The 24,455-nt window shown below is 39.2% G+C and overlaps 1 protein-coding gene across 1 annotated transcript in view; it reads left to right on the top strand.

Moving 5' to 3' along the window:
- COL25A1 (collagen type XXV alpha 1 chain) overlaps positions 1–24,054 on the top strand; it is a 169,612-nt gene extending 145,558 nt beyond the window's left edge. The window contains exons 28-34 of the mRNA XM_040419876.1: positions 898–951; positions 1,379–1,432; positions 4,705–4,731; positions 5,268–5,321; positions 9,989–10,075; positions 15,724–15,762; positions 18,168–24,054. Of these exons, the coding sequence (XP_040275810.1) occupies positions 898–951; positions 1,379–1,432; positions 4,705–4,731; positions 5,268–5,321; positions 9,989–10,075; positions 15,724–15,762; positions 18,168–18,170 (318 nt within the window). The 3' untranslated portion in view covers positions 18,171–24,054. The remainder of the gene's footprint in view (positions 1–897; positions 952–1,378; positions 1,433–4,704; positions 4,732–5,267; positions 5,322–9,988; positions 10,076–15,723; positions 15,763–18,167) is intronic.
- The last annotated feature ends 401 nt before the right edge of the window (positions 24,055–24,455 follow it).

The raw sequence follows: 24,455 nt of genomic DNA on the forward strand, positions 1-24,455 counted from the left end.
TGATTATAATGGGGTCCATTCGGGAGTTCACTTTTTTTAGCGGAAAAAAGTCTTGCATGCAAGACCTTTCTTTCTGCCATTTTTGATGGAATCTGCGACCAGTGCTCCGAATGGAGTTTCAACTGTAGAACAAGCCCTAAGATGCACTAAAAAAAATCTAAATGCAATAAGTAAAAAAAAAAAAACGTAGCCATTGTGGAAGTGGATATTTCTATACAATCTTGACAATCTTTACAAGAACACATCCATCTTTCTCCATCGATCTTATGAAAAGAAGTAAGAAGTAAGAATGAACAAACCCAATATACTGAAGAAGGAAGTCCATTTTAGTTGCAGGCCTCTGTTATGGTCAGGGAGGATATATGCTCTGAATCTGCCATATAATGACATGTCTGTCACTCTAATGAATGAAAATATGACAATTTACTGTACATTTAGAACACCTTGGAATGGCCTCCTCCCACTCATCTTTCATCATTCAGTTCTTCAAGCATGATCTCCTTTTGTACAGGCATGCATCTTTCTCTTCACTGGCTCTGGATGCCAAGTTCCAATCAGTCCATCTCTGGTCTGGCTGAAATTCTACTTTTGAATTGATCCTGATTATTCAGAAAAAAAAAATATATATATTTCTACTGTATGTTCTGAAAACATGATAATTTATTCATGTATGTTCCTGTTTTTACCTTGTCTTGTTTCATGTATTCTGGATTGTGACTTTAACATACTATAAGCCCTTCTATATGCCACCTCTGCATGACACCTTCTAACATGATTTCTTTCTCAATCAGTCCTTTCATTTCCTGTGTTGCTGATGAACAGAGAGGGAACCGATCCACCACTATGGGTGTTCTGATCCATAAATGAACTCACTGTTCTATTCTGATTCTTTTTTAGGGTACAGATGGGCCACTTGGTCCTCCTGGTCCAGCAGGTCCAAAAGGTGACAGGGTATGTAACTTATTATACAACACTGGACCACATCTGTCTTACAAAAGTCACATGAACATTGGTTATTGTAAATTATACAGCATTTAGTAAGTATTGATGCAATGAATAGTACAAGTATCTCCATACATTATCATTTAGAGATGAGGGATGTCAATGTTGCTTTTTAATGCTAGCCATAATTTTTAATGACGGTATATCACACTGATGTATAAACAGTAACCCCTGCAATAAACTTTGAAAACTCAGACAATCACGTTTGTAGATGCTTTGGATGTTTAAAGAGTCAGCCGACTTTGTGGACAAACAACTGGCTTTGTCATATATTTTTTAATGTTTTTTCAGTTACACCAATGTTTTTATGTTTTTACAATTGACTGTTATTTACTATCATAAATTTGGGAGCAATATTATGAATGTTGTTTTTTAGGGAGAAAAAGGTGTTGTTGGCGATCCAGGGCCTAGAGGACCATATGGTTTACCTGTGAGTTGGAAACATTTTAATTCCAGTATAAAGTGTTACTTTTGTCAATACTCAAGTGTAGAAAGTAAGAACGCTAAGGTAGAGATGGTAGAATCAGTGTGCCAGGAGAGTATAAATGGAGACTATAAATTTAAAGGGAACCTATCACCACCATAATGGCCCCAACCACTGGGAGTACCTCACAGCTCTGGTCATTATATCCACAACAGTGTTTTTGGTTACTTTGATGGATAACTTTGCTTCAAAACCACTTTATTCCCCCTATGCACAGTATGCAGATGGGTCATTTGAATTCAAGGGAACAGCGGTCTTGACACTACAAGTCAAGCTTGTCATGCCCTTGTACCCACTTATTCACTCTAAATAGCTGAGCTTGTGTACGTCAGACTAGATCTCAGTCGTGTTGTGTCTAACATACATGAGATCAGAGATATCTTTCAAGAGTAAAGAAGTGGAACGAGGACTCAGAAGGATTAAGACTGCTGCCCCCTTGACTTTAAATGCTCCAGTTGCATACAGAGTGAGAGGGGAATAAAGTGGTTTTGCAGCAAAGTTATCCATAAGAGAAATTACTCGAAAACATCATTGGGGACATCATGATGACCAGAGCTATGAGGTACTCTGGGCAGTTGGAGAGCAATTATGATGGTGATGATTTGTTAATTAAAATTAAAGGGAACCTGGCACGGTGAACATAGTTCATATATAACATATATAGTTTTATGGGGAAAGAGTTAGTATAACTTGTATTTTATTCATTTAAATCGCTGCACTTTTTATACCTGGTGGTCATTTGTACAGCCGTAATCAGTGATGGACAGCCTTCCCTGTATGACTGTGTATGCAGAGATGTATGTCAATCACTGAGTAAGACCATGTACTGGACTTTCCGTGTACTGAAAGAGCAGGCATGTATATGTATAAAATACAAGTTATGCTGAATATTTTCCCAACAACACTATACATTAGTGGCATACCGTCCATGGGTGCAGACCACACAACAGCTATGGGGCTGATGTGGCAGGAGGGCTCGGCATTAAACTCCTTCTTCTATTCCTGACATGAAAACACTACATTTTCATGTAGCTTCCACTAGAGAAGCTCAATGCAAATAGATTTTTACAGATTCCTTTACAGTGAATAGTAACTGTATACATTCCTGTGCACTGATGGCTTCAGTTAGACAGCTTTATAATACACAGAGAGAAGCCCCAGACATGAAGCTGTATGGGAGGAGATTTATCAGTGTATTTATGCCAGTTGTAAATGCATTGAAAAATATGGTGTTCAGAATGAGAGCCTTATTTTATTTTTTGAGCACCTGTTCCATGTTTTCCAACATAAAAGTTGGATAAAGTGGGAGGTGGAGGGTGACTGTTTTTATTAGTTTTTTAAAATTTAAATTTCTTCTGCTCAAAAAAAATATCATAATTTTGTCAGAAATCTGGGGAGTCGTGCTTTGCATTCTATGAAACCTAGGAGTGTTTGTTGCACTGGGAAACTCGGTGAGGCAAGGGTCCATGCTAAGTTTTGCTATGGGGCCTCATGAGAACTGTGTACGCCTGCTATATATCAATCCACTCAGCCCCTCCTGGTCTATGCATTGCTGCCTACAGACAGGACTGCATTTACATTGTAATAAGTTCCCTTTAAAGGGAATCTGTCAGCAGTTTTATGGTGACAGAACTAAGGACAGCATGAACTGTTGACAGGGCTATTTTCTCTCATTGACCAGCTGTTTTGCTGAAATCCTGTACTGAACAGCTCAAGCACTGGAACTGTTCAATACACAGTGAGTCCTGATATTAAGGAGACCTGCCTTACCCTGTCCGCCGACCCCCACGACTAATACTGCTTGTAGTAGGAAAAAAACTGTCAATAAGCAGCAAGGGGTGATGACAGCTAGATCCTCATAAATATCAGCACTCATCGGCTCACACTGTGTACTGAACTGTTTAGTAGCAGATTCTAGAATAGCAGCTGGGTCCATTAAAGAAAGTGACCCACTGTTTTGCTAAGGGGACTTGTCACTAGTTTATGCGGCCCTTAGGACAGCAAAAAACTGATGATAGATTCCTTTTCAAGAGGTTGTCTTATTGTTACAGACCCTTCTGAAAATTAAGTTGGCGAGTCCATCTTATGACTACCCTGGCAATACCAGCTGGAAGTTGCTGCCTGCCATACATGCCAGCTTCCACATGATACATGAATGGGCTAGGTTAGCCAGAGTGGGAGCCACTGAAAACAAATTCAGAAGCACTCCACTTTGCCTTATAAAGAGGGGGCCCCTCAGTTTAGAAAATCCATTCTAATTAACTCTATTAGGGAATTCTGAGTTATTCTGAGGAATTCAAAGTTATCCTGTTTCTATCCTTACTTTTTTGCCAAAGTGAAGAGTGATTACAAAGAGTGTCTGATATGACCTGTCTGGCATTACCCAGACATCTCATTGAGTTGAATAGAAACTGTGCAATGTTTAGTGTCTCCTGTGGTGGCGCTGCAGGGAAACTGAAAATGTACTGCCATATTTCCCCATAGATTGAAGCTGATTCCAGGGGGTCCCTGGGATACTTTGTGGTCACTACCAATTAGAGAGGTGGAGGACCCTTTTAACACATTAAGGCTACTTTCACACCTGCGTTCAGGTGTCCGCTCGTGAGCTCCGTTTGAAGGGGCTCACAAGCGGCCCTGAACGCAGCCGTCCGGCCCTAATGCATTCTCAGTGGAGGCGGATCCACTGAGAATGCATCCGCCTGCCAGCGTTCAGCCTCCGCTCCGCTCAGTGAGCGGACACCTGAACGCTGCTTGCAGCCGTGCGGAGGCGAATCCGTCCAGACTTATAATGGAAGTCAATGGGGACGGATCCGCTTGAAGATGACACCATATGGCTCAATCTTCAAGCGGATCCGTCCCCCATTGACTTTCAATGTAAAGTCTGGACGGATCCGCTCAGGCTACTTTCAGACTTAGAAAATTCTCTAAGTCATAATGCAGACGGATCCGTTCTGAACGGATGCAAACGTCTGCATTATAAGAGCAGATCCGTCTGATGAAACATCAGACGGACCCGCTCCGAACGCTAGTGTGAAAGTAACCTAAATCGCCTTTGTGCACATGTATGTGGGATGCATTACAAGATATAAGTATGATATTATATACTGCCTGCCTTAGCTAGCTGCATACAGGGAACAATTCTGGATTGGAAAGAAAATAATCATTGTACAGTATACTCGTACTGTCATTAATGAGAGATGTCACAATCTTTCCCACAGGGCAAGGATGGAGAACCTGGCCTAGATGTAAGTCATATGGATGAAGCATGGCTGTGCATGCTTTATGTAAATACCAGAAACATTTCACTTTCATGTTTTTTTTTCTTTTCCCATTATATATATATATATATATATATATATATATATATAGTATATATATATATTATTTTTTTACAGCTAAAACAAGGGAAATAAATGCGCAGCTATAGGATATTCTAACTTGGCTATGAACTTTAGTTTGAAATATTGAAGCATAAATATAAAGTAAGAAATTACCCAGAGTTAGAGCCAAAGCTTAGTGTACATGATTTAGTGATAGGAAGCCAAATGGTACCAACATCAAAAGAGTATGTGTATATAACCTAGTAACATAAGAGTGGATCAAAAAGACATGTCACTAATCTAATAAATACACAGCCCCAAATATTCAATTATGCAGAGTGAGATTTCCACACGATACTGTGAAACATTTGCAGAAAATACATCTCTGAGTCGTAACCCCCTGTAATGCGTCCAGGTCCAGTGCATACAGTCAGACAAGATCATTTTGTATATTGTTTCAGGGTTTTCCTGGTCCTCGAGGAGAGAAAGGAGACCCAGGAGAAAGGGGAGAAAAGGTGACCAAAGTGCAATGTGGATGAATATTGCAAGTGTGTTCCTGAATTAACGTATCATAGGGTCCATAAAGCCAAACTTTTTCCTGTGTGCCAAACTCCAGTGAACACTTGGACTATGAGCATTGCACTTAAACCTTTTCCTTCTCAGTTTGCTTAGTCATTTATACCTACTGACAAAGCTTACTTGGATGACCAGTTATTGTTATTAATAATACTAACTACAAAGTATTTTATTACCATGTCCACAAATTAATGATTTCTATAAAAAAATTACTCTCATACGTTCAGCTGAGGGCAAAACATGTCTCTTCCTACATCTGCTTCTCCTAGTAAGGCTGCCCATACACTTATGCCCCTTTCACATGAGCGTGATGGATTAGGTCCGGATGCGTTCAGGGTGCGTTCAGTGAAACTCGCACATTTTGCAAGCAAGTTCAGTCAGTTTTGTCTGCGTTTGCGTTCAGTTGTTCAGTTTTTTCTGCACAGGTGCAATGCGTTTTGATGCGTTTTTCACGTGCGTGATATAAAAATGAAGGTTTGTTTACAAACAACATCTCACAACTTTCCGTGAAAAACGTTTTTCACGCTGCCCTATTCACTTCTATTGTGCCAGGGCTGCGTGAAAAATGCAGAATATAGAACATGCTGCGATTTTCACTCAACGCACAAGTGATATGTGAAAAACAATGCTCATGAATGGGTCCGGATTCAGTGCGGGCGCAATGCGTTCGCATCATGCGTTGCACTGGCACAGAAAACTCGCTCGTGTGAAAGATAGCTGTTGGTCGAACTGAAAAAATATCACCTTGGATTTTGTAAGTCAGAAATTTTGGTGCATGCATCATTTGCTCAAAATGTGCAACTTTTGGCAGTTTTCCACTACTCACATAATATTCCTGAAAAGTTTAAAGAGAATAGGTGAGGCCTAGGATGAGGGGGCATGACCTTCTGCACCCCAACCAGTTTACTATAATTTAAGCAATTTAAGAAACTGCTGTAAATTATAGCTCCCTAGCTGGCATAGTTTTGACTTCACGGAGGGCCATAACTGTGCCTAATTTATTAAGAAGCACCTGCCTCTTAATAAATGACTGTAGGTGCATCTTACTCTAGCAGACAATGGATCAAGACTGGTGTTGCTAATGCTTGATAAATCTTCGCCACTATGCTTATATGATTATTACTTTTTTAAAGTGAAAAATCATAAAATGTTAGCTTGTCATGGATGACATGTATTGCAACGCTAATTTGTCTTTTCTGATGAAATTACTTGAATGAATTATTGAATGAAGTGCCTACAGTAAATTATATATATAGGGATTTTAGCTAAAATGACCAACATATCATAATTAAATGGGACTTCCCATCATAGAAAGTAATGACCTAATACCAGGATATGTCCTTACTCTCTGATTGGTGTTTAACTGCAGTACTGTAAATATGCCATTACCTTCTATGATGGGGAAAACTGGGTCTATTTTGGCAAATCAATTACTGAGCTGTATGTCACAAAATAAAGATTAGTGGACCACTGCTGCCCCCATCACTACTCCTGTGGATAGTGATGTCAGGTCCATTTACAACTCACATGACTATAGCAGTCAGTTATAGCACAGCACTGTTGACGTTACTATTGGGAGGACTGGTGGATGATGATGGAAACAAAAAAGAATTTGTCAATAGACAATTTGTGTCAACCATTTGTGTCAGGTTATCCCCTATTCATAGGATAGGGGATGTTATAGTGACAACCTGTGCTTGTCTCTGTTCTGCACCTGGGCATGACCGCTGCTCTGCTCATCTGCTCCCCACTCTGCAGAGGATCTGACCTGCCTGTATCTCTACCACCTGTCTTGATTCTCGCAGGCTGCGGCCAGCTTCTTGATTGCATTCCTCTCCTACAGGCATGCCTACTCATTCTCTGCCTACAGGGTGCATGTGCATGCACCTTCTGCCTGTTAAAGGGCCAGCGTGCCCACACCCTAATCTTCACCAGTCAAAGGCTTTCCACCCTGGGATCCCATAAGGCAGCTTTCCCTATGAGAAGGTGCCTATGCAATAAGTTCTTGTTCGCTAGTGTCCTGCAAAGCTGTACTGTTTTTACATTCATCTGCCCATGTACAGACTTTTACCTGTTTTCTGGATTTGACCCTTTGCTGACTGACCTGACCTCCGCCTGATTTCCGTTCTGACTCTGAACTTTCCACGCACATACTCTGTCTGACCTCACTTTGGCCTGCCCCTGACTACCCTTTTGCCTGGGGGCCACTTAAGTAACAGGACCAAACAACACATAAGACACTATTATTCTAAGTGGCACATGAGATTTACAGATTTTTTATGGGCCTTCACATTATGAGTCTGATATAATATGATTAATCTCTTTTCTGGTACAATTAGATTCTTACAACATAATATTAACATCAGTCATAGTCATGTAGGTGGTGGACTCACCAGTTTGGTTTTTATAAGGCTGAAATTATCAAGCAGCAATAAAATCCCAAGTTCAAATTTGGGACGCATTTATTAAGACGGGCGTTTAAGACGCCCGTCTTAATAAAGCTCTGCACTGGCAATGGATCCGCAGGAGTTATGTAGAAGTGCTGGTCTCTATATAACTTTGGCGGATCCACCGCCGTTTCTAAATGTAAGACAACTTCCTAGAACAGACGTAGAAAATGGTAAATGAGACGGGCCCATCCCCTTCTCCACCCAAGCCGTGCCTACTTTTTTAGACTTGGCGTGAGGGGGGGAAAAGTCGCAAATTGCGGAGCAAACGATATGCGCCAGAAAGACACCTTATATAGGCATATTTCTTGTTAGTAAATGACCCCCATAATCTACATTTTATATGTCCTCCCTATGTGTCCTTACGGTTATTCCAAGTATTCTGGTTTCCTCTCACACAAAAAAAATATACTGATAGGTCAAGCTATGGTTGGCACGCAGGAAAAGATTTTTGTTTAATTTTTATAGAATAGTAATTTTTAATAACACTACTTAATGTTACAGCTACATTAGAGTAAATGATGGTTTTGTGTAAGGTTATTTCATTGCTTTCGTTTTGTGTTATTTATTTTTATCATAAACCATCTTCATTTACCACTGACTGATCAGGAATGTTTTAATGCCTTGTGTTATGTTTCCTTTCCAGAGGTGCATTCCCTTCTCCTCCTTCACCCTACATGTTCTTTCCTATAACTTTACTTGCTTACTTTTTCCCTTAAAGCTTTCCTTTCCCTGAACCTAACTGGTTTATTTGGTGGATAACTGTGAAGTCCTGAATTTAACAGTTCATATTACATTGCACATTCTGTGCCTAAAGTTCACAGTGTTCTCAGAATAATCCCCCAGTCTTTCCTTGACTGCTATCCATCATTCTACTAATTTTGTGGCCTCCTCCTCCCTTCCTTAGTAATAAAAAACAATTTCTGCTTTTATCGTTTTTTTACAGCCTATTGATGGGTATGAAGGACATTTACTTTTTTCATCATAGAATACGCTTTTAAATGCCATTATTAGGAGCAGGTCTAGAGATATTCTTTAAGCTAAAATTGCATAGTTTTTGAACGAGTCTCCAATGTGTATTTCCTATACTTTCCTGATAAGCAAGTGCACCTTGCATGTCATATATAAAACTGCCAGGTGGAAGATGCAACGATATATAGATGCATGTTAAAGGGAAAACCCAACAAGAGCTGATCTTCTAACATCTCATAGTTGGTTACATGAAGATGACTCATGTCTATATGCTTTATTAGGACATATAGACTTCATGGAGAGGGCTGCCTTGTTCAGGACACCTCTGTGAGCCACAACATTCTGGCAGACTTCAACCATCCATGGACAGCAATGTGAGGCCTAGTTCACACTTCAGTGATTTGGTCAGTGATTTCCATCAATGATTGTGAGCCAAAACCAGGTGCAGATTAAAAATACAGAACATGTGCGAATCTTTCCATTATACCTTAGCTCTGTATCAGCTTCACTTCTGGTTTGGGTTCACAATCACTGTTGGAGATCACTAGCCAAATCACTGAAGTGTGAACTAGGCCTAATACTTCATTTCTGCCACTGGGAAAATGCCTAGCCATAACAAGCTTCCCTACCATAATTGGCAGTTTGCTTGGGGTGCCTATAATCCTTGCATCACCACAGTGGAAATCTCCTGTAGTTTGTTTTAAGCAATGTGCCATTTGTATGGTACCTTGCTTAGATTGTTGAGATGGAGACCTAATGTAATATGAGTCTGCAGACTATCCCTTTTCATCTTGGAAGCCCAGGCAGACATGTTGTTATGACATGTGAGAAGGTATGGATGGAAGGTAAGATATATATCTGCTATAAAGGCCATGTGGTTGGTTGGTTGGTTCTTCGGATACAGTTGGTATGTATACATGTAATTTTTAGAATTTTACGGAATTTATTAGGAAAAGGTGCTTTTTTGCATAAACTTGTAAGACTACTCTAGGGCATAGTCTATTGCTATTCACTAAATTATAATTCAGTATATTTTTTTCAGTGCTCACATTCCAAAATACAAACTATTACAGACTCGTGTTCATTTCAACAAACATAGCAGGCAAAACTTGGTAAATGTCCCTTCAAACCTCTCATCTGCTGACACTTTTGATATTTTTTTTTTTTATAAACCATTGTATTCACAGGGGGAAAAGGGAAAGAAAGGCAAAAAAGGGCCTAAAGGGGAGAAAGGAGAACAGGGTGCCCCTGGATTAGATGCACCTTGCCCGTTGGTATGTCTCAGAAATCCAGTAATCACGCGATGAAATCTAATATGTGCTGGAAAGAGCAAACATTTAGAGATCTCACCAATACAAAAAAAATCTTTGTACCTTTGCACAGTAAGATGCCTAACAACATTTTAGTAATTTCTTAAAATTCAACTTGTTGCATACATACAAGCTACTACAGTTTAGCATCTGTAGTACTCACTGACCGTAAGTTGGATAGTATGTGGCCATAGGTGACTTTCGTATGTTCTTATGATCATGGTAGAAAATAAATGCTTGCTCTTTCCTGTTCTCTCCTTTTGTTTTAGTTTCAAACAGGTTTGATCATTTTCAAGGTTTTTATTAATAAGTAACATTGCAAGTTAATTTTTATGAACAGGGTTTCCGTGGATTAAAGGGGGAAAAAGGGGAACCAGGTCAGCCTGGCCTGGATGGGCTGGATGCCCCTTGCCAATTGGTACAGTATTTCTCTTTCCTATCCTTCCCTGCATGTGAGTCCTTGTCGTAGTCACCGATGTAAAGACCACGCTAGAAACATTTGCATCGGAAAAAATTTGCATGTTCTTGCATGGATCAAGTTATCACATGACTAATTGAGTATTTCCTATGCTACTGATAACCCATGTAAGTGCTAACACTGTATGTCCTTCCACTGTATTTTTCCTCAGAATCTTCTGCAAGTAATCAAATATTGGTGTATTAGCTTATACAGACACACATAACCTTGCAGTATGTGTGGATAACCGCTATAAAGAACCTACCTTAGCAGCTTGCGACTGTCTACAGTTTAGACAGTCCTTTATCACAGAACAGATAGGTAATGTATGTAGTGATGTAATAGCCTGCAGCCCAATCCTCTCTACACACCCTTTATAATAGCTTAGACACCTTGTGAAACTTACTTCACCTTCCCTGTAGTTTTCTTCACAGCTTCCTCTCCTCAACTCAGCATGAATCTAAAATCCTGCCCATACTAAAAGTATACTACAAATCCCTTTCCTTGTACCAATATGGCAAACATACCGGTAGTTATTTTATCTCTGTAAAGTCACAGAAGAAAAAGAACAATCACCAAGGTCAGGAAAAAGTTGTGTTTTAGGATCTATTCACACTACTGTTAGGGTCCGCTCCACCGGGTTCCTGATCCTCTTTAAGACTAGTATATTACAGTCATAAAAACCTGATGGATCCATTAGCGTCAGTGGAACCATTGGTTCCAATAATAACTAAAGCCATGACACTAGTGTGAACAGAGCCTGAAGAATTCAACAGAGAGCAAAAACAGGGTCTGGAGACGAGTGCGTTCTTTGCATAAATACAGACATTTTATGCTGTTCTGCTGGGGAAAAATGAAGCATGCATATTGTGTAAAACATCTGTTATTTTATCTTTACTGTGTGTGATTTATATCTGGAGGATGCAGAACTCAGTTTAATATATTTTTACAACAATTATCATAGTAAAATAAAAAAATACATTTACATATGAGCCCTTTATGAGCCTTTGTAAACCCATACAAACCTTTACATGAGCCCCGACTTGTGTAATGTTTTTATAGTCTTTTGGACATTTCTAAGCAATCATGATCTCTACACTAATGACCTCAAAATAGGAGAGCACATAATTTACAGTTATATTCCTTTGGTGCCGTGGTTGCTACTGACCATGGCATCTAAAGGTGTCCATACACACTAGATGAACATCAGCTGAACTCACTGATTTCAGAGAACTGGCTGACCATATGATGTGCACAGGGGTGTCTTTGACTCTACCTCAATGGCAGACATTTTTTCTCACAGGAGGTAATCTGCTGCCAGAGGAGACTCCATGCCTAAATGGCAAAAAGCTTGGTGGCCATTTGTAAGGATATTACAAAGCCTGCCATTAGTGGATGTCACAGAGCATTCATTACTCATGTAGGGGGTGAAGATTGCTGAATAGACTACTAAAAGACTTTATACAAGACGTTACACATTTTATGTTCTCTCTGTGTGAATTTTTATGGGTGGAGGAGTGCTGTAAAAGAGGTCCTGGCACCACCCTTGACATGTCTGTTTTAGTAAATACTTCTATTCCCCAAGAAAAATTTAAAGGAGTTGTCCAGGCTACAGATATTGATGACGTATCCTCAGGCACCCCCAAGAAGCAGAAGGCTCACTCCACAATGCTCAAGTGAATGGTCTAGATATCAGAGCCCTAACTGTCTGATATTGATGACTTATCATGAAGCCTTTATTAATTTTAGAACATCTTTTCTTTTCCTAAATTTCTTCCAGAAATGTATGAATAACTTGATTGCTGGGTGTAACTATTCTCCTTTTCAAAGGTGACATGACCGTACACAGTCTGCCACTGCCAGCACTCATTGGACAGTGTCTGAAAGTGTAGGGAGACACCATGACTGGTAACAGTTATCAATTTATTTATCAATTTTAGTAGAAATAATAGAGGAATGGCACAATGCAGATTTATAAGAATAGGTGCCTCGAAATTGTAATTTCATGTGGAATATAAGGAGCTGCTGTACATGTGTGCCTATGCACGCTCCCACGGTCCCGTCCACCAGAGAGGCTGGCACTTTTTCCTATAGTGTGCAAGCATGGCCATCACTGCTGGATTACAGAGTGGTCATAACTAGTTTTGAGCGAAGAGAGCTTCGGATCATAGATCTGAAGTTGCTCTGGTCAAAACTTTGTTTGAATGTTGTAAGGAGATCTGTCTCCATACAGCTTAATGAATGGACTCCGCCAAGATGAAATTCATTAGTGAATAACTTCGGACTTCAATTTTTCAACTTGAGAACAATTTTAAAACTGGGATCTGAAGTTCGAATCCCAGTTTTAAAATGGTTTTTAATTAGAAAAATCAAATGCCGAAATTATTCATCGAAGCCTTTCGCAACTTCAGATGTAATAAATTTCACTTTGGCGGAGCCCATACATTTGAATGCTGTGCAGAGACGGATCTCTGTACAGCATTCAAATGAAGTTTTGACTGAAGCGATTTTGGATCTATGAAATGAAGCTCTCTTCGCTCAGCACTGGTCATAACCCCCGGAAACAAGCAGTGTATAATGTAATGGAAAAATTAATCCAGCCAGCAAATGGACAACCACAATACATTAGTAAGTGCCTTGTATTAACTTCCTCTACATGATAAATGCCATTTGCTGAAGTGAGACAACCCCTTTAAAATATAACAGGGCAGGGCATTCTGTTGTCCTTCAATTTGCACAGTAAGCAAATAGGTAATTCATTCCCCCTCCTTCAAGTAATGGAAATGTGAGTCTTCAGGTGACCATACAAATTAGTTAAGTCAAGTTGATCAAAACAGATGATTTCAACCAAAATGATTGTTTGTCAGGTGAAATTTAGCAATGGCTGATCATTTTAGCCAACCAATGACACCATCATCATCTGAAGAGTTGTCTGTCTTTGAAATTTTCTACAGATGAAAGATCTTTCGTTCAAAGAATGATCATTTATGGACATATGATTTGTCTTTGAAAGATTGTTCCCAGAAAGATCTTTCATCATGGCCTGTTTGAATAACTGTAATGGCCAATATGGACTAAAATGTGTAGACGGAATGGACATTTACCAGATGTTTGTTTGTTCAATTACTAATCAAGCATCAACCAACTTCTATCTAATGTGTATGGCCGGCTCTAGACAATATTATTTCATACTAGCTATGCATTCTGAAACAATGAATAATATATAGATCTACATTTTAAATCCAGTGTTGCAAACTCCAGATATAAATAACTATTAATTTCTAGTTACCAGTTCATGAAATCAGCCAAATTACTGGTAAGAGACTGGTGTGACTGGAAAAATATGTTTATGTATTCTGTATGAGAGCATGCAATCATCAGATCTGTAAATTACAGAACATATAAATGATAATGCAGTAATATTCTGTAAGATTAGCACAACATTATGTTATATAAAGTGGCTTATTATAAATAACAGCAATGAGTATAACAGGTACTATCACTATAAACATGATTTTCACAGATATGTATTACATACAATATTGGTATGCCTATGAATTGAAGATGTAGCCAGTAGCTTGTAGCTTTGGTCCAATGCAAAAGACCATGTATTACAGAGCTGTGAAGTCAGATTTCAGACAACAACATAGTGAAATAAAGGTTAGGACGGTTATTATTAATATGTGAAAGCGCCATTAATTCCATGGAGCTGTACATCAAGAGGGGGTTACACATACATAATATAAGAATACAAATACGATAAACATGAAACTCTTAAACGACTGGACCGTGCCTGCAAAAACTTACAATCTACAAGGGAAGAGATTAGGAAGTGTTTTTGTTTGTGGGTTGGTATGCTAGTATCTGAAAGCCTTAAAGGGGTTTCCCATGAATCATTTATATCCCCTATCCACAAGCTAGAATGTGGGATCCGTAGAGCAGTGGTCATGCATCTCCACCTCCACTCCATTCAATTCTGTGGGCTGTGTAAGGCCTCTCTGAAGTCCCATAAAGTTGAATGGAGCAGGGGACAGGAATACCCCCTCCTTCTTATGATCAGTGGGGGTCCCAGCAGTTGGACCTCCACCTACCAGTTATTTATCTCCTGTCTTGTGAATAGGGATAAGTATTGTTTGTGGGAAAATCCCTTTAGGTATATAGGGAGTCATTTATGACCAGATATACGCCACTTTTGTGGCGTATATCTGGCGCAGATTCTGTTGCATGCCATGGTGCGGCAGAATCTGCGACTTCTTTCCTGCTCACATCCGGTCTAAAAAAGTGGGCGAGGCGTAGGAGGGGAAGGGGACGGGCAGGCAGGCCCATCTCATTCACCATTTTTTATGCCTGGTTTAGACACCCCTACATAACTTTGGCGATCAACTGCAAGCTATAGGGCTTATTAAGACCGGCGTCTAAAATGCCGCTATTAATAAATGTGCCCCATGGTCTTAGACTCTTGAATCAAATCTCCATACATGGAGTAAAAAGAGGGCAACCACAGGAAAATCTAATTCCCCATGGTTGCCTATAGGACCTGCTTCTGTTAGTGTAATAAAAGTAGATTAGTCTTTCAGCCTGTTACTGTGGGCACTTTAGTCCCTGTGGCCAACTGTTCTCCCTCTCCATTTCTTGTTGTCATCTCAGGGTGATGACAATTTTTATGTGCTCACATGACCATAACAACCAGTCACTGACTGCAGTGGTGTTATCACCATGGACAGCATGTTAGCACTGTGGCCAACTACTGGCTGTCAATCCATGCCCGGCTATGGCATCAAGATGCCACTGGGTACCCTATTACTGATGAAAATATGCATTTAATTTAAAATATGAATTTTTTTCATATATATATATATATATTTTTGGGCTCGAGCAACTAAGGTGTATGTTATTTCCTCAAAAGAAAGAAAATAATAGTAACATACAGTAAGTGAGATAAAACTGTAAGAATATTTTAAAATGTGTTGATTTAAAAATAATCAGCTCTGCTACTTTTTGATGAAGTATGTGAAAAGTAGCAATAAATCTTTCATGTGTAATATTTTCAACTTTTTAGTTGTATCAGTCATCTTTACGTAGTGAATCATTTTTTCCATCACGTATGTATCATGTGTAATGTTGACTTCTGTTGCATTCTTGTATGCTTAAACAGGGACCAGATGGACTTCCAATGCCCGGCTGCTGGCAGAAGGTGAGAATTGTCTAGTCTAACACTGTATACTTAACCATGAAGTTGTTAATAAGAATAACACCAAATAGACTGCATGATTTATTGTACTTTGATCAGCTAAAATTTACTATTGGGAGACTGAACATTTTAGGTTACAGTTTGAAGGAGACTTGTGCTGCTCCTACTTATGAAATTACAATAGGGATTGTAAAGTTGCAATGTGGTGTTTGAAAGATTTGGAAGTCATGTAAATCACATCATACACCTTAAAGGGGTTTTACCGTGATTTTACTACTGATGATCTATCCTCAGAATAGGTCATCAGTATCCAATCGGTGGGGTACCGACTCCCGGCACCCCTGCCGATCAGTTCTTTGAAAACGCAGCGGTGTTCGCAGTAGCGCTGCGGCCTTCTCTTACCTTTCCCTAGTCTGTGTGATGACACATTCATTTGTCAAGTGGCCTAGGCGCAGCCCAGCCCTGTTGAAGTAAATGGGGCTGAGCTGTGATATCAAACACATCATGCTATACAATGTATGGCACTGTGCTTAGTAAGCTGCAAGAAGGCCACATCGCTCACGGGAGCGCTAGTGCTTTCTCAAACAGCTGATCAGTGGGGGTTCCAGGTGTCGGACCCCATCAATCAGATACTCATGACCTATCCTGAGGATCTCAGAAAACCCTTTTAAGGCATGCAACATTATGTCAGACATGGGGCGCCACGAGATTCTGAATAACCCTACAGTAGCTTTGATGTCATCACAGATCTAAAAAATGCACAAATGTTTCTATTGTTATTTTACTTACATAGCGCTGACATTCGACAGCACTTCACAGAGATTGTCATTACCCAATGTCTCACAGTGGAGCTCACAATCTAAATTAATCCCTATCAATATGCCTTTAGAATGTGGGAGTTAACCCACACAAACACAGTGAGAACCTACAAACTCCATAGAGATGTTGTCTATGGTCAGATTTGAAGCTAGCTGCATCAATGCGAAACACTGAGCCTCGGTGCTCCTTTATTTAGGCATGGAATTGCTGTGTAAAGCAGGGGAACAGTGGGGGAGATTTATCAAACTGGTGTAAAGTAGAACTGGCTTAGTTGCCCATAGCAACCAATCAGATTCCACCTTTCATTTTCCAAAGGAGCTGTGATAAATAAAACGTGGAATCTGATTGGTTGCCATGGACAACTAAGCCCATTCCACTTTACACCAGTTTGATAAATCTCCCCCAATATTTCCTCATTTTCTTACATCTTGTTATATCATTACTATTGGATATGCCATTTTCTTGGCAGGAGATATTTGGTGTTCCTAATGGAGAAAACAAATTAAATTATACTATACATCACATATAGTTCCACAGGCCAAAAAGTTTGTTTTGTATGAAATGTTTCATTTCCTAAATTCCTAAATCCTATTGAGTGTAAAAACATCCTAAAAAATTAATATGCACATCAAAGGTATATTCAAACACCTCAATTCCAGGCCCCTGTAAAATTGAGTTTCTCCAGGGTGAACCAAAAAAATTGAACAGGAACTCCATCCTGTTGGATCCTTGCTTTTGGCAGCCCCAAAAAAATGTAATCTTTGTGGCCAGAGATATATTAAGGAGCATGCTGTAGCTGAATATATGATGTACGTCAATAAGCCCTAACATAATAACCACTGACAGGTGAAGTGAATAACATGGATAGTCTTATCACATTGGCATGGGACATATTAGGCAGCGAGTGAACAGTTAGTTCTTAAAGTTGATTAGTTGGAAGCAAGAAAAATGGGCAAGCTTTAGACAAGGACCCAAATGTGATGACTAGACAGCTGGGCCAGAGCATCCCTAAACAGGATAGTTCAAGGAAGGACAATCAATCAACTAGTGAAAGAACCATGGGCACGAAATGATCATTGATGCATGTATGGGTTAAGGCGAGCCTTTTTTGGTCCAATTCCACAGAACTACTGTAGCGCAAATTGCTGAAAAAGTTACTGCCGGTTTTGATAAAAAGGCTTCAGAAGAAACGGTGCATCGTAGCTTGCTGTGTATGAGGTTACATAGCTGCAGACATTGCAGAGTGCTAATTTGACCCCTATCCACCTCCGAAAATGCCTACAATGGGCTTGTGAGCATCAGAACTGTGGAAGAGATTGTACTAGGATGCACTATGGGATAAAGACAGGCAAGGAACTGCTGCTAACATCTTGGTGCGAGATACCACAGGACACCTTCTGACATTTTGTGGAGTCTAAGCCTCAGTGGGTCAAAGCTCTTTTGGCAGCACGAGGCCGGTGTTTTAAATGTTACGGCTGATTGGTGTATATAACTATATTTTAATATTTTCACAGCAGGTTGAAGTCGCTGGAGTGAAATATGATGGCATGGAACATCTACTAACAATGTTTTTTTATTTCTCTTTGCAGTGACAAATCTAACCATGCAAGCATGAAGTTGTATATAATCAAAACTTTGTATTTATAGAGAAAAACAAGATGATTTCATATGTTTACATATACCTTCTTCTACTTGTCCATAAGTCCATCTTTTACCCACTTGCACAAGCTATTTGGCAGTAGTCAATGCTACTGTTGGAATCCCCAGGATTGAAGAGATTCTTATTGCTTTACTTGTAGACATATTTCCACAGACTTGATGATCATCTGGGAGTCGGACCAGTTCACTGGATACATAATGTCGATTACATTTCCCTGCTCATGCCAAATAGCACCAGTGACTTGTGTCATTTAACATGTTTGTACAGACTAATGGCTTGCATGAATCATGTCTAAGAGTTTGCTGTGTGGTTGAACCTCAGCTAAATGATTGCTCTTTATTGGCTACTTAAGTAGATCTCTTAATATCTTTTATTCATCCTAAGGGAGTGACGCCATGGCTTGTAGCAAGGAAGAGATAAGGCTGACATAACAGTAACTTTGCTCAAATTCGGAGATCCGACAGTAGATGTTTAATCTCCAACCTGGCAAGTCATTCTTCTACTGAGGCATAAAGGTCCTGATTGTCTTCAGCATCTTTGCATTCCATGCTACCCAGTGCCCCCCCGGAAGTAGAAGATATATGGGCATATGATGGCTACTGAATATGTTTCTACATAGATTGGAGTTGAGTTGTAAAAGCTTAGGTCTGTGGGAATGGAGAAGCTCCACTGAAGGAATCATATTGTACCTGTACAGAAGTCCTTCACCATGCAGTTTCTCAGAAGCTAAGCAGTTATGAAGATCCGCCATGCATAATTGTATGACAAGAGTTTGACACCCACACGTTTAAAATGTACGCACCTCTATGACAGGATTGGAATCTATATTATGTTCATGTTTTTATGTTATTTTTATTAGAATGTTTTATTACATTCAAAAAATGTGCTACATATGTTTATTACACAGTGTTAGGATTGCCAAATGGTCTTGCTATGTGCCATTGCCTAACATGCTGATAATCGGTAACCATGCCTTATTTTTGCTATTGTGCTTTTGTTCTGGAAGCCTTGCCAAAAGTGTCAATCTTTCGTAAAGCAATTAGATGTGCATACAGCAGTTACGCCATTATTGTGTGACTTCTGTTTATCTACATATTCCAAACATGGGAAGTGGTTACGAGTATAGCTGCTTATACAGTTATAGATGTAATATATTATTCATGTCTACTTGTTACAGAAAAAAATGTTTATTTTTGGTTTTATTCTACTTTAAAAAAAAAAGGAAAAAGAACAAAAAAAAACATTCTGTTCACTGAAAGTTAAAAAACGTTATTTCGGGGCTGTGTGTTTTCAAATGAACATTTCACAAGTAGACATATACAGTATATATGTCTTTAGTCGGTGTGCTACCTTCTGATTTTATTTTACTGAGTCTGAAAGCTACTAGTTTGTTGCTGACGTTAAAGCACAAACTGACTTATCTTTGTACGATGACTAAAAGCTCAACGTGACCCAGAAGACTATGTAGTGGCAACAGACTTCATTTTATTACTGATATATTATGAGAAGGATGTGGATACAGTTTGTTAATTCTGTTCTGCTATAACTCCATTCTGTATGGAAGGGATTTTCCTATCCCCTAGCCAACAGAATCCACACAGGTTTCACATTCTGTGTGGCAACATTAATGCCATCATTTTGAAGTGTTTATATGAGATTAGGTGACTAAAATATATATTTTTTACTGCCATGTAAGTAATTATTAAAATTGAAGGAAGTTTTTGCGTACACTTAAGCCAAATGATTTGATGTCCCCCGAAGCATATGTTTGTTCTTAATGAAGTAGGGTGGCTGTTTTTTTTAATACATTTTCTGTCATTTTCTCTGTCATTTAAAGGGAACCTGTGATATTGAACATGCGGCCTGATCAGCTGGCAGTATGTTATAGAGCAGGAGGAGCTCAGCAGACTTATAGAGAATTTTATTTGAAAAGATTCTGTATAACTTGTGATCTATTCATTAAAATCTCTGCTCATTCTGGGCTAAGGAGTCCAGTGGGCGGTTCTGTTCAGGGATTGACAGCTATCTCTGTATGTCCACTGAAGTGGGGATGGCTAGGAATGATTGAGTGAGATGGCCCACTGGACTTCTAAAGCATAAAACACAAGTTATACTGAATCTTCTCCGACAGATATATCAATCTGCCCAGCTTCCCTAGATTTACACCATATTGCCTATAGTTTTAGACTAGTGTTAGACAGTAAGACATTTTACACGATTCTTCCACATGTTCAGTGCTCAATTTGTTGGAACATGACGTCATTTTGAGAAATTGTTGGTGACATTAATTCTCATAGAAAAGGTTGTATTTTTTACATATGTTTGCCAATGTGTGATATTTTACTATGTAGTTCTACTAGTTGTTTAACCAATTATATAAAGTTGGTTTTGTCATTGTCTCTATCTACATCAAATGTTGCAGTTCCTGGAAATATTGCTGTATTAATATTGATGAGGTTTATTTAGTATGGAGTATTCATTCACAATAGTTCAACTTGTATACTAGGGAGTAACTATAGGGGGAAAAGAGGCTACATGAGAAAATTCCAGTAGTATAAATGGCATGTATCTTCAGGGGTTCATGTTATTAATCCACTCTTTCCCTGAGTATACTACATTAGTCTAATCTGACTGAGGCATTAGTATAGATGAGTAAGGCGACCTGCTAAGAAATAAATACAATTGGAATTGCCTTCACAGGCACAACAATGGTACACACTGGTAAACATTTCTGATGGATTAAAGGGGTTCTCCAGGAATTATTTACAATAGCCACCAGCAGCCTGTCCTACAGTGTGAGTAGGACTGGTTGCTTCCATTTGCAGAGCTGCCTAGGGGAGTGAAGGAGTGGGACCTAACTACATACTGCATTGGCACTTGAATATACTACGTATTGGTGAGTGATCCTTTCAGGCTGCTCAGCCATGGTGACATATCATAGGCAGGATCACATCATTATCATCTATGGTAGAGCAGTGTAGTGTATAGGGAGGCCATGGCCCCTCACCCACTAAGCATCTCTGCAGGTGGAAGCAACCAGTCCTACATAGTAGGATAGGTTGCTGGCAGCCATTTTAAATCATTCCTGTAGAACCCCTTTAACTAGATCTACATTACAAATGTTTACCAGTGTGTACCATTGTTGTGTCTGTGAAGGCAATTCCAATTGTATTTATTTCTCAGCAGGTCTCCTTACTCATTTATACTAATGCATCTAATACTAATACAAACTTTCTTCTATAGGCCCGTTATGTGAAATTAAGGTGGGTTTGCAGGGCCTGCTGGGTCCTGTAAAACCAATTCAATGTATCTGATGTCTGACCATTATATAACTTGTATTCTTCATTAATCACCAGTTTTCTCCTCTGCAGACTCTATCTCTAATTGTCAGGTGTCCCTGAGATAGTAGGTAGAGATAAGTTGCTATATCCTCTTCACCCCCTATGAATTCAGCACTGCAGTGAGATAGTATGCAAAGAGGTACCTTATCTCCCAAGGAAGAGAACCATCTCACTTCTGTCGCCTCTTGGAAGTCGCTCTCTATATGAGTCGATAATTTGACTTTCCAACAATCTTTGGATTTAACAAGGGAATATAGCCAAGCCAGATATCCATCCAGTATAGCTTGGGCATATTCCCTTGTCAAGTGCCAAAGCTTGTTGGAAAGTCGGATTTTAACTTATAGGGAGCCACTTCCAAGAGGCGGTACTAGTGAGATGGCTCTCTTCCTTGGGATATAACTGTTGGCATATTTATTTCCCATGAAGCATTGCCACTAAGTATCCATAACATGGAGTACTTCCAGTACATTTCCATACAGGACTGGTTTCTTTAAGGAGATCCAGCACTATGCCTAAGCTGCAGTGAGACAGAAAACACTATACTCATCAGCAGCATCTCTGTGTGTCTCTCTGCCTCTCTTACCCTCTGCAGCTGCTTCTTTCATCTATCTCACTCTCTCCATAGACTTCTATGGGTAACATGTAACTCGATCCCTCAGTGAGCTGGTTGTCCAACTTTCCTGTCAAGATGGATTTTAGCTGTGAATTCAGAGGGATTTATCAGTGCGGTAGGCAATGGGGAGGATAAAAAGTGACTCATAAGTGAAGAAAGGCATCTTTCTCAAATAATATATGTTCCAAAGCTTCTTCACATATTGATTTATGCAAAGTTTTATGCAACGTTTGTTGAATTAACGGTTCCTTTTACATTTATTTATTGATTGCCTTCCATTCTTGGATTCGTTCCACACCACTACCTCCATATAAGCTACCATTTGTATTTTTTAAGACTTATATCTTATACAGGAGGAGTATATTATACAGATCAAAATATATCAGTAATTAAAAAGTTGGAATTGAAAAGTTCTTTAAGATTTGAAACCCTTCACCCAAAATGTACTAATATATGATAATTTTATGGGAGTGTCTGAGATTAGAAAATGAGACCTCCATTTTTCCCAGAAATCACACTTTTCCCTACAATTAGCCCTATAAAATGTACAATGACATACATATCATGAGTTTCATTAGAAAGTTAATATTTGCATTTTTTATAATAAAGTAGATACATTTTCATTCTGTATATTTTTATAGCATATTAGCACATTTTTCTTAAAAATGTTACTTAAAGGGGTTCTTCCATGATTTATGTAAACAATGATAATCAGACATCATCTAATACATGATGATCTCTTCTATCAAAACTAGAACCAGTCCTGTACTTCATATGGATCCAGAGATCTCCCCATTAATTATTCCAAATGATCTGCTAGATTTCTTTCAGGCTGGCAGTTCAGGTGTGTGTGCTTGTCATTTCTGCTGCAGTCTCTAACAGATGATATAGCTGGTGACAGTTGAAGATTTAAACTGAGTCTGTGTGACCACCCCAGTGAGGTGGACAAGAAATAAGGAAAAGAACAAACAGGTGGCGCTATACAGATACATTTTATTGAATAGCTCAGTGGCTATACTACATTTTTCATTACATAAAATTACAAACGTATTAAGATCCAGGAGTTGGTTTGAAAAATGTACAATATTTTTTGTGGAATAAACCCTTTAAATAGTATTATCCGCTTGATATTCTAATAGGAACTATGTTCAGTGTATAACTACTTATACAGGTGGCTGGTACTTATGCCAGCCACAGGATTGAAGTTACAGACATTGTAACGCTTCAATGAATTCATACTGTTAAAGCATTTTAAACCATAGCCTTTACTTCCTTTGTGTTTGATGGATTTCTTATTCGCTATCTATTCACAGCAGTCTGCTAAGTGCAGCACTCCAGTGGCTAACAAGGCATGTTGGGAGTTGTAGTTTCCAGCCACACAAGAGTCATAGTTTGAATGCCACCGAGTTTACCATTTTGTTAGATAATCAGACAAGTGTACCTATACTGGAAATGTATATGTGAATACAATGTAGTATATATTTTTTTGTCATTTTTGAAAGATGTATGTATGTTCTTATTCTTTATGTTGAGGTATACATATTTTGTGTATTTTCAATTTTTGTACCTTTTTTTAAACACTGTTGATTTTATTGTTTAGATTGTTAGTTTTTTTTATTTTATTTTAGAATGCAGCAAGATACTCAACATATTTGGCTGTGCTTTTCAGTATTATGCTGCTATTGTGAAAAGGTTCGATGTTGTAACCATTCACATTGGAAATTGACCATTGTACTATGAAGAAATAAAGTTGGATGCAAATAGCCTTATAAAATCTCAAGCAGACACTGAGACTTATTAAAGGGGTTTTCCCATCTTGCTAATTCATCATCGCCTGCAGCCAGCTCTGCTGTTCACTTCCTGGTTTCCTGCTTCTAAGGCTGGGCGGGCTTAGGCAGTTTGAGTGAAGGCCAGCCATGTCTCCTTATGACACCACACTGAGAACTCAGTCCTTGTGTGCTCCTTCATGTGGATAGTATGAGTCATCAGTCTGGCAGCCTGCAGTGTCTGTGAGGCCCCTCCCCCTGCTGGGAAATCATCAGTCAGAGAGCCATGGGAAGTGAGCGAAGACAGTAACATGTGGCTGTCCTGCGTTCTAATACAGTTTTACACACAAAACCCATTCTGAGCAGCAAAACAATAATTCACTACTATACATCAGCCCAAAAAGCATGTTAGCTAGTTGCCAAATGATCTGTGCTTTTGCCTCCCCTAAAATATTACCATTCCCCACCCACCAGCACTGATGCAGATTTGTTTCCAT

The sequence above is a fragment of the Bufo bufo genome, chromosome 2 (assembly GCF_905171765.1).
Source record: "Bufo bufo chromosome 2, aBufBuf1.1, whole genome shotgun sequence".
In the NCBI taxonomy this organism is placed as follows: Eukaryota; Metazoa; Chordata; class Amphibia; order Anura; family Bufonidae; genus Bufo; species Bufo bufo.